This window comes from Euphorbia lathyris, chromosome 1, assembly GCF_963576675.1.
Source record: "Euphorbia lathyris chromosome 1, ddEupLath1.1, whole genome shotgun sequence".
NCBI lineage: Eukaryota > Viridiplantae > Streptophyta > Magnoliopsida > Malpighiales > Euphorbiaceae > Euphorbia > Euphorbia lathyris.
This window is the reverse complement of record NC_088910.1, coordinates 85,752,995-85,762,707: the sequence shown is the minus strand read 5'-3', so window position 1 is coordinate 85,762,707 and position 9,713 is coordinate 85,752,995. Positions and strand designations below refer to the sequence as shown.

General features: G+C 35.7%; 1 protein-coding gene across 4 annotated transcripts; it reads right to left on the bottom strand.

Annotated features, from left to right (window-relative positions):
• Positions 1-1,243: 1,243 nt before the first annotated feature.
• On the bottom strand, positions 1,244-9,509 carry LOC136204885 (uncharacterized). 4 transcript variants are annotated; one of them, XM_065995557.1, is made up of 4 exons: positions 9,315-9,509; positions 6,170-6,279; positions 5,133-6,082; positions 1,244-1,671 (listed from the first exon to the last, which is right to left on the bottom strand). In XM_065995557.1, exons 1-3 carry the CDS (start codon positions 9,473-9,475, stop codon positions 5,157-5,159), a joined length of 1,197 nt encoding a protein of 398 aa, XP_065851629.1. In that variant the 5' UTR covers positions 9,476-9,509; the 3' UTR covers positions 1,244-1,671; positions 5,133-5,156. The 4 variants fall into 4 exon arrangements, with proteins under 4 accessions (XP_065851629.1, XP_065851625.1, XP_065851628.1 ...); XM_065995553.1 differs by having other exon boundaries at positions 5,161-6,082; XM_065995556.1 differs by lacking the exon at positions 1,244-1,671 and adding an exon at positions 3,045-3,836.
• Positions 9,510-9,713: the final 204 nt, after the last annotated feature.

Sequence of the window (9,713 nt, the reverse complement as noted above, 5' to 3'; positions counted from 1 at the left end):
TGGTTCGGCCTCCTTGCCTACGTCCAGTCCCCAGAGTCCTTCTGAGCTTTTTGAATCCATTAGTGAGCTCTGTTAGGTAGAGCACAAACCTCTTACAATAGTCACTGAGTATACAAGAGTACCTTCCTCTATTCTTCTACTCAATACTATCTCTACTGCTGAGTGCTATAACCGAGCAACTCAGCGTCTCCTTCTAAACTCTAGAAATGATAAAGTGTTTGTTCTAACAGATTGAAGAACACTTTAGATGAATTAACAATCTAGGCTTTTGCACAAAGAATAAGAATTGGTGTAAGATTTGATTTGCTTTTCAAGACAGAAACTTCAAATTGCTATTTGGTCAGCATTTCGACTTGGTGAAGATCTGCATTGAATGAAGCATTTAAGAGGCCTATTTATAGTGACATCTGAGGCACCAGTTATTTCAAATTTCGAAATAACCGTTGGAGGGAAACTGCGCACAGTCACTTTCGCTCGGTCAGTGCTCAGTGCCTTCGGCCAATGAGAGCGTTGCATCTTTTGCCTTCTTCAGTTGCCAGGTATGTCTGGTCGGCAGGCGTCAGATTGTCCCTCTTCTTTTGGTAAAGTCTCCCCGACAGCTTCCTGCGTCTTCTGAAACTTTCCCGAAGTGGAACGACTTTGTCTGGAAGTTACTTAGGTCAACTGCTGACCTGTCTTCTATCCGTTTAACTCAACAGCTTCGGCATGAAGCAATTGAGAAGGCTTCTCGATCCTTCTCGCTGCTGGGCTTGATTTCTTCCTACTGGATCGTGTGGCTTTCATCTGTTGACTTGTGCTTTGACTTTCTCTTATAGGCTTTTGGGCCTTGATCTTTTAATGTCTTTAATTCTTATGATTTAAATTACTCAATATTGAACAAACACATTAGTATGAAATAAATCAAAGCATTTAAATTTAATGTGTTAGAATAATTTATCATGGGAATTTAAATCTAACTTAAATAATTTTGTCAAATCAAAATCATTGTGGAAATGTGTTTCAACAACATCGGCCATACACATAGCCCAGAATCCAATTTTCCACGAACGAACGAAACACATAGACATTGATTGTCATGTGATTCGAGAACGCGTTCAAGCCGGCCTTGTTCGTTTGATGTCGATTCCGTCTGCCTTGTAGTTGGCAGATCTTTTTACAAAAGCACATCACTCTCCACAACTTAGGTTTTTTTTTTTTATCTAGGCTTGAGAAATTTATGCCAAGCATAGTTTGAGGGAGGGTATTGAAACTATTGAAACAATATCCATGAAAGAAGAAGTTCAGTTACAGAAAAGATGAAGCTTTGAAAAGAAGAAGAAGAAGACTTTTGGGTTTCCAAGAGAAAGAAGAAAGGTGAAGTGATTGCCTGACAAATGAAGACAAATGAACATAACATCTTATCTTCCGTAATAATAAAGAGAGGCCAACTTGACCCTTAAGTTGCCAAGGTTATTTTCGTCCTTGCACAGTAGTGAGGGCATCTTGGTCATTTCGCCAGTGATGGTATATTTTAGAAGCAGTCCATTCCTTGTGATGGTCATTCCCTCATTCAACCAATGCCCTAAATGAATCACCATCACTCATCTCAATCAGAGTTATTCCGTGGTTCAGATTTAGACACTTGTCTTCTCCTTTATTTCCTTAACCAAGAAGTTTGCTTGACCAGCACACCTAGCATAGTATAAATGTAATAGTTAGTAAACCTTATCTTTTAATGAGAATATTATTAATCTTGTGATTTCTTTATTCAAATTATTATTAACTACTAAATTTGAAGTTTCCATACAAGGAATCCACACAAATACAACCAAGATCAAACTCATCGAAACACCCTCATATATTGAATACCTCATCAAATAAAAACTATATAGTACTATTTACTTCACAACAAGTAACATATAAAGGTAAAAAGGAACAGAAAATGGTGTTTTACACCACACAAAAACAAAACAACGACAACAACAAAAAAAAGATGATAAAAAATTCACAGCATTTCTGAACAAGAGAAGACATGAAATAACAGATGAGAGTAACAATGGTGATTAAGTTGAAAGCTTCAAGGATAGCAATTAGCTAAAAAGAGTGAAGAAAGAGTGGAGTGGAGTTGCAGAAGCTGCTGCAGACACCACCAAAACTCATTGAAAACTATTGAGAAATAGAGACAGACAGACACTGACATATTAAAAGGGCAGCTACTCTGGTGGTGGACCATCATTCTCACTTTCTTTAATTATCTTCTTCATCACCCTCCAAAATAATAATATATATAATGTGTGTTCTTCTCTCCCCTTTCTAGGTTAATCACCATGTTTAAGAGCTTCCTTAATTAAGTTTAACACACACTAATTCTACCTTCCTTTTTGGTTTGGAGGAATATTCGAGACAACCGAACCGAACTACACACCTCAATGCTGTTTCTCTGTAGGTCACCGTTCCTGTTTTGCACTTAAAACAGAAGCATATTCATTTGGGGTCCGTTTAGTTTAGGGTTACAGAAGGTGGGGGAGAAGCAATTATTAAGAGCTGGACCAGTTTTGCAGGCTATGGAAGAGAACTAACATGACCTTGTCGGTGGTTTCCCATCCCTTAACCTAACCCACTTGTTCCTTTGATTCTTCATTCTTATACCCTTAGATGCTATGCTAGGAAACAACTTCTCTTTCTTCTTATGGTGCAATTACAGCTTTATTAACTTCAAAGCTCAGCCTTAGCTAGGAGGGAGGGGCCCATTTTTAGTAATTTTTTTCATTGTTTAACAAGAAAGTTGGGTAATTTGTGCTTTTAAGTAGGCTTTTAGCTAGGTTTCACTGAAATTCATACTGTTTTTTTACAAATTAATCAGTAGCCTATGTACTACTACTGTTTAGTTACTTGCTTACGCCTTATGGTATAGGGTCGGAATCAGTGAAAATGGGTTGGTGGGTTTTGCACCCATAAACGTCCAAATCAGAATAAGAAAGGGGAAGAATCTTTAGAATTACACACACACACCGATTACTTCTTTGGATTAGATGTGCGAAGAATTAGGGTTTGACAAGATAATATAGGAACACATATGCTTTTCTTTGTCAGAAAATTATCAGATTCATTTTCATTTTCAGGGTAATCATCATTCAAAACGTGGATACTAATTGTAGCTGAGAAGGATAAAAACAAACAAAAAATAATAACTCTAGATTTGAAAGCTCTTATCTTGCAGATGGAAGTAAGAAGGCAAGATAAACAAGTAGGGGTGCCAAATTCTCTGGGTTTCAATGGAGATTCCTCTTCTAAAATCCCTTCTAATGGCGTAGTTTCAAGCTCTGAAGACAGAAGAAGAAGATCAGATTATCAAACACTTGAAAACCATGACCATCCTCAACTTCATCTGCAGCATTCTGGGAGACTAATCTTAGATCCAACTTCTGCAACTGCTGCTCCGACTAGTAGATCCGTTTCAAGATCGCCTCCACCTGTGTCAACAACTCAGGTTCGATACCGAGAATGTCTGAAGAATCATGCAGCAAGTATGGGAGGAGTAGTCCTCGATGGATGCGGAGAATTCATGCCCATCGGCCAAGATGGAACTGCCGACGCCTTGAAATGTGCAGCTTGTGAATGCCACAGGAACTTCCACAGAAAAGAAATTGACGGCGAATCCCAAAGAACTTCTCAACATCAGGACACTGTCAACGGCTTACTTCCTCTGTCCCATCCTTCAGTTTCTCATCATAATCATAGATACCCCCGCGGGTTTTCCTCTTCTGCACGGATGATGATGAACTTCGGGGGGGCTCCTGCTGAGTCATCAAGTGAAGATCTTGATATGTTCCCGTCAAATTTGCAAGGGGAAGGATCTATGCAGAGATTGAAGAAAAGGTTTAGGACAAAGTTTAGCCAGGAACAGAAAGATAAGATGATGGAATTTGCAGAAAGACTTGAATGGAAGATCCAGAAACAAGACGACGAACAAGTACAGCAGTTTTGCTCCGAAGTGGGAGTCAAGAGAAAGATTTTCAAAGTTTGGATGCATAACAACAAACAAGCCATGAAGAAGAAGCAGATGTAAGAATATTCAAAATCCTTGGGAAATATATATTGTTTTTAATGAATGTATTTCTTGTTATCAATGGAAAATGTGGATTAAATATGCATATGAACTACTTTTTTCTTTGTCATTTGGTCATAATCTCGTTTCTGAAAGATGAAAAATCCCATAGTTTTTATAGAATGAGATTCTTAAAGTTCCTTTATCAGATCAAAGGTGTGAACTTTAAGAAATTAACACCTACAAGCAAAAAGGGGAAAAAAAGAAAGAAAAAAAAAAACAAACAGCTTTTGGTGAAGGTCATGGAAGTCATAGTTGTGACAAATTCATGTATGTCGTTTTCCTCTCCACTTCATTTTTCCTTTTTGGCAGAAAATATATAAGATGGCCCCCCCTCTACCCTAACTTATATTCAAACCTTCAACCTTTCCTTAAAATCTTTTGTCCTCTTCAACATCTAAAGCCGGATCAAACGGAGAACAATATTAATTATTAAACCCTATTAATACTCTCAATAAATTACTAGAGATATAAAATATGTATATATATACTTGAGAAGACTTAATTTTGTAATTATACCAAAATATGGAGAAAGTTTTGAAATATCTCAAGAGGAGATTACAGAAAATTAATAAAATTAGCTGGTGTGTTGGGGGTTAGGATATGATAGACTTCATTAATAAAATCGAATGAAGACAAAAACAGCTAAAGAAGTGATTTTTATTTCATAAAATGGTCATAATTGGAATCCATAATCGCTATTTGATTGTGATTGTGGAATTTGTCTGTGTTTGTGAAAGAGATATATGCTGGAAAAGAAGTCAAAGCCAACAACTGGAACACTTATGATATGATCAATGGGAAAGTTTGGAAAAGCCATGATATAACATTAATGAATCAGAAGAATTCTTGTCAGGAAATAGATGCCCCTATTTAATATCGATGAGAATGCAAGAACTCCTAAGAAACAAACAAACAAACAAACATCATCGATGAAAATGAATTGCACTAGACAAATTAAGATCATATGGACGCAATGTTTCAATTTTGTTTCAACGAACATGTGATGTGAAAAGAAGAAACCAGTACGTTGACAACGACTCACAGATGAACAAAGTGGTGGTTCCACTCACAGCTCTGCTTTGTCTTTTCTCATCTTGTCCCCAACAGCTCCAGTAGCCTCTGAGAATTTCTCCTTTGCAGTTTCATAGCTAGCCTTTGCCTCTTCGGTCATCTTTTCCTTCGCGGACTCTAATGTCTCGCCAACCTTTTTTCGGGATTCATCGAAAGTTCTCATTTCATCTCCCACTTCACCTTTAACTTTAACTGAGGCTGTATGGACTTTATCTTTAGTTTCACCTTTCATATGCACCATTTCATCTTTAACTTTATCTGAGGCTGTATGGACTTTATCTTTAGCTTCACCTTTCATATGAGTAATACTCTCCTGCCCGTGCTCTATTGCTTTTCCTACGGCTTCTTTAGCATTACCTCCCTTCTCGGCTGCCTTATCTATACCCGCATTTATGTTTTCTTTGGCTTGACTGTAAGAATTGCTGATTCTGCTTCGTCCATAATCAACTCCTTCTATCATATGTTCTGTTAAATCGCCAGCCGGATTTGAGGCGACTTCATGAGCTTTACGTTCCATTCTTTCTGTATGATGATCAAACTTACTAGAAGATATACCTGAACCCCTGATCCTTCCATTCTCGACTGCATCGTCTTCGTCATCACTAGGCCAATCTGCATGTAAGTCATAAGCATCAACTGCACAACCTGTTCCACTAGACAATGCATCTGCCATTCTCTCTTTGGCCTCATAAGCCTTCTCTGAAGCCGTATTCATCTTTTGCTTAGTTGAATCATAGGCACCGCTTGCTTTTTGCTTTCCATATTCCATTGCCTTTTCAAATGTTTCTCCACCTTCACTTTCTCCGACCATCTTTATAACACGATCCGCCTTATCTGAAGCAACATCCTTCAAACCACTCGCACTTTCATAAGCCTTGTTGGCTGCCTCGCCTGTCTTTTCAGTAGTTAACTTTGATGCTCCTGGAAGAATCAGCAACAAATTAGGAGGAACACAAAATCAGTGCTCAAAATAATTAAATTCGGGTCACATTAGAATAAAAAGATTACCTGATGCAGCTGAATTAACTGTGTCCTTTGTTTTGGCAGCAGTATTTCCAGCACTCTCCATTAGATTTCTAGCAGTATCTCTTGGTTCAACTTGTTCTGAACTAAAAGCCCTATCATCAACTCTAAACATTAGTGAAAACTTCAAAAGTATGTCTCTTTTGAGTTACGATAACATGAAGACTTTGTCAAGCAGCTCAAACCACAATGATACTTGCAACTAGTATAATAATCTTGAGTAAATTAAATATAGTACAAAAATGAGTTTATAATAATTGTTACATCAAAGTTCTTCTACCAAGCATCTAACAAATTCTTATGTACTTATTAGATCGAAAAAACCAATTATCAGATTTGATGATAATGTATATCTTATCATGTGTACAGAGGGCTCGTCTTCCCTCGCCTCAAGTCCATAATCATCCAATACACCCTAGTTAGTAAGACTAGTACATGATTTTCAAATGCTTAAACTACATGTGTCTTGATCCCTGTATGCCAGTTTTCATAGTGAGTAAAAAAGAACAAGCATAAATAACTCAAAACAATTTTACTTCAGTTTATTAAGTGAACCAAATGCATAATTAGGAAATCTTGTTTCTTTCGGGATAAATATTTAGACTCTAATTATTGTAATATAGAGATCAACAACCAAAAAAACTAAAAAAATGTGACATCTTTTTCAGTTTTTTAGACATCCCATTATAAATAACAAATCCTCTTTGCTACATTTCATGCAAGGTTTTCAAGTATTAAAAATCCATGATTAGCAAAAAAAAAAAAAAATCATCAATAACAAGTCAATTTTTCCGAAAATGAAAAAGTTTTACTGCTGAAAACTCATTAAATCCAATGAACCGGACCAATGTGCAGTTGCCATGTTTTATACAGGCCTAATACATTACCAGCTCCCTGAACTTGTCCAAAATAGTAGATTGGCTCCCTAAACTTCTCCATAAAAATAGATTAGCTCTCTGAACTCTGCAAGTGTCTCCCTAACTCTCCAAACTTGTTTATTCTATAACAACTAAATATAAAAACCATAATATTAACTCTCAATCCTCATCCATTTCATCTCTCAAACCTGCAACACTAACTCTTGTAATAGGTTGAAAGGTAGGAGAAGGGAAAAAATTACCACTCGAATAGATTAAGATGTATTTTTAGCATTTAGATTTAATAAGTTTTTGTATGTAGTTGTTACGGAATAAGCAAGTTTAGGGAGTTGGTGAGACACTTGCAAAGTTTTGGGAGTTAATCTACTTTTATGGACAAGTTTAGGGAGCTGGTGATATGAAATAAAAAAGTTTAGGGAGCTGGTGAGACACTTGCAAAGTTCAGAGAACTAATCTACTATTTTGGACAAGTTCAGGGAGCTGGTAATGTATTAAGCCTCTTATATATAATGAGGGTTGTTTTATATATGGTACATTTAATGTAATATAGCTAATGGTATTGCTTGTTGGACAAAAGACTTTGCTTCTCCTTCTTCTATTGTGTTCATGGAGAATTGTCCGACTCCGGTTCAGAGTTTAGTTTGTTGTGATCAAGCTTAATTAATAATAATAGGGTACATCTAGAAATGACAAGTCGTACATGTTTTGCGGTCGCTTGGGAGAATCTAAATCTAGTCCTAAGTTTAGTCATACTATAAACCTCTCCCTACATTTAGATTCTCCCAAGCGAGGTGAACTGTTATGAAAATCAATATGTATGCACTATATAATAAGAGTTGTTTTATATATGGTACATTTGATGTACTATAGCTCATGGTATTGCTAGTTGAAAACCTTGATTCTACTATTGTGTGCATAGAGGATTGCCCGGCTCCGTTTTGGAGTTCAGTTTGTTCTGATCGTTCTTTGCGTTGAGGCTTAATTATGCATTGCAATGATTACAAAAAAAAAAAAAACAAAACAAAAAACATACATCTATAAATGACAACGAGTACAAGGTTATGCTGGTACTCTAACCATAATAGAACTACCCGAATCCTATATAAAACTTTTGGGACAAGAATAAGATCTAAAAAATTACCATGTACGGATAGGGTCCTGATATACCCTAGTTACCCGGTAGTACCCATTTATCTCATAAAAATTAAAGATATTTTAAATATTTGTGGTGGGATCAAATCTCACCACCAAACATATGAAGTCAATTAGGTTTAACCATTGAGCGAACTCACTTTTATTGATTATATCTGTGTTTATATATACTATTTATTAATGTACTATTTAATTTAATTTGAATACTATAGTGATGTGGAAAGAGAATGAAATTTAAAGTGTATAGTCGTTAGTATAATGAAACGAGGCAAGTAGTTCAAATGATAAGAAGTAATGACACCAGTAGTTGTGCCATCACTAAGTACACCATTTTACTCTTTAAAAAATAATAATAAATGAAACAATAAATAAATAAATAAATAAATAATAATAATAATATTAGGAGTGCACATGGTCGGTTAATTGATCTATTAATAAAATATATATCAATCGACTAAAATCAGTTAACTATAACTTGATTAACTGATCAAATCGGTTAATTAATTTGATCGGCTATATTTTAGTCAGTCAGCAACTAGTGATTTTCATAGAAAAATGACTTTTAATTTATAATTTCACTTTAAAATTAATATGTAATTATTTAAATATCGAATTAAAACAATAAAATTTAAATTCAATTAGAAGAAAACACTTAAACAAATAAATATTAAAATTTTCAATGTTTTTAGTTATGCATTGGTTGTAAAAAATAAATAAATATATGCATGCATGCATATTTATATATAGATAATTAAAATTCTTACACCTATATCTATCTATATATATAATCATTAAGTTTTTGTTTTGGCTTAGATTATGCATAATGGATCCCATTAATTAAATATGCATCCTGAAATCCAATAAACTCATAATCGGAAGTATTCTTGAAAATAGACTACTTTTTCTTTGGTAAGGAAAGGTAAGAGGCCTACTACTCTATGAGATCCGGTACAGTGATCCGATGCATTAGTATATGACACCAAAAATATTGACTTTCAAAATCTATGCAAAATGTAATTTTATTAAAATATGGAAAATTAAATATAACCCTCCAAATTACTTATTATTATTACTACGAGAGAGAGATGAGAATGAATTACTCTTTGTACATTCCGTGAAGCCAGCCAGACCAAGACTCGGATTTCTGATCGGCTGAATTTGCCATCTCCACATTGGGTTTTCCGTCATTCGAACACCAGCAAACATCAACCGTAACCACCGCCAGCACCGCCGTGAGAACCACCGCCATTCCCTTCCCCATTTCTCTAGAAAAAGCAATCAACTGATAATTTAGAAAAAAATGCAAAAAGGAGGAATAGAATAGGTATAGGTAAATGACAAAGAAAGTGTCAAAGTGAGAAGCACTACGTGGAAGCAGAGGATGGAACGTGGCTTCAGTAGGGGACGCTTCTTTCTCCTTTTCATGCCACGTGTCCTCTCCTTCAAGAACCTGCATCTTTCTACTTTAACTGCTGCTAGGTATTAGCAACCTAGTGAAT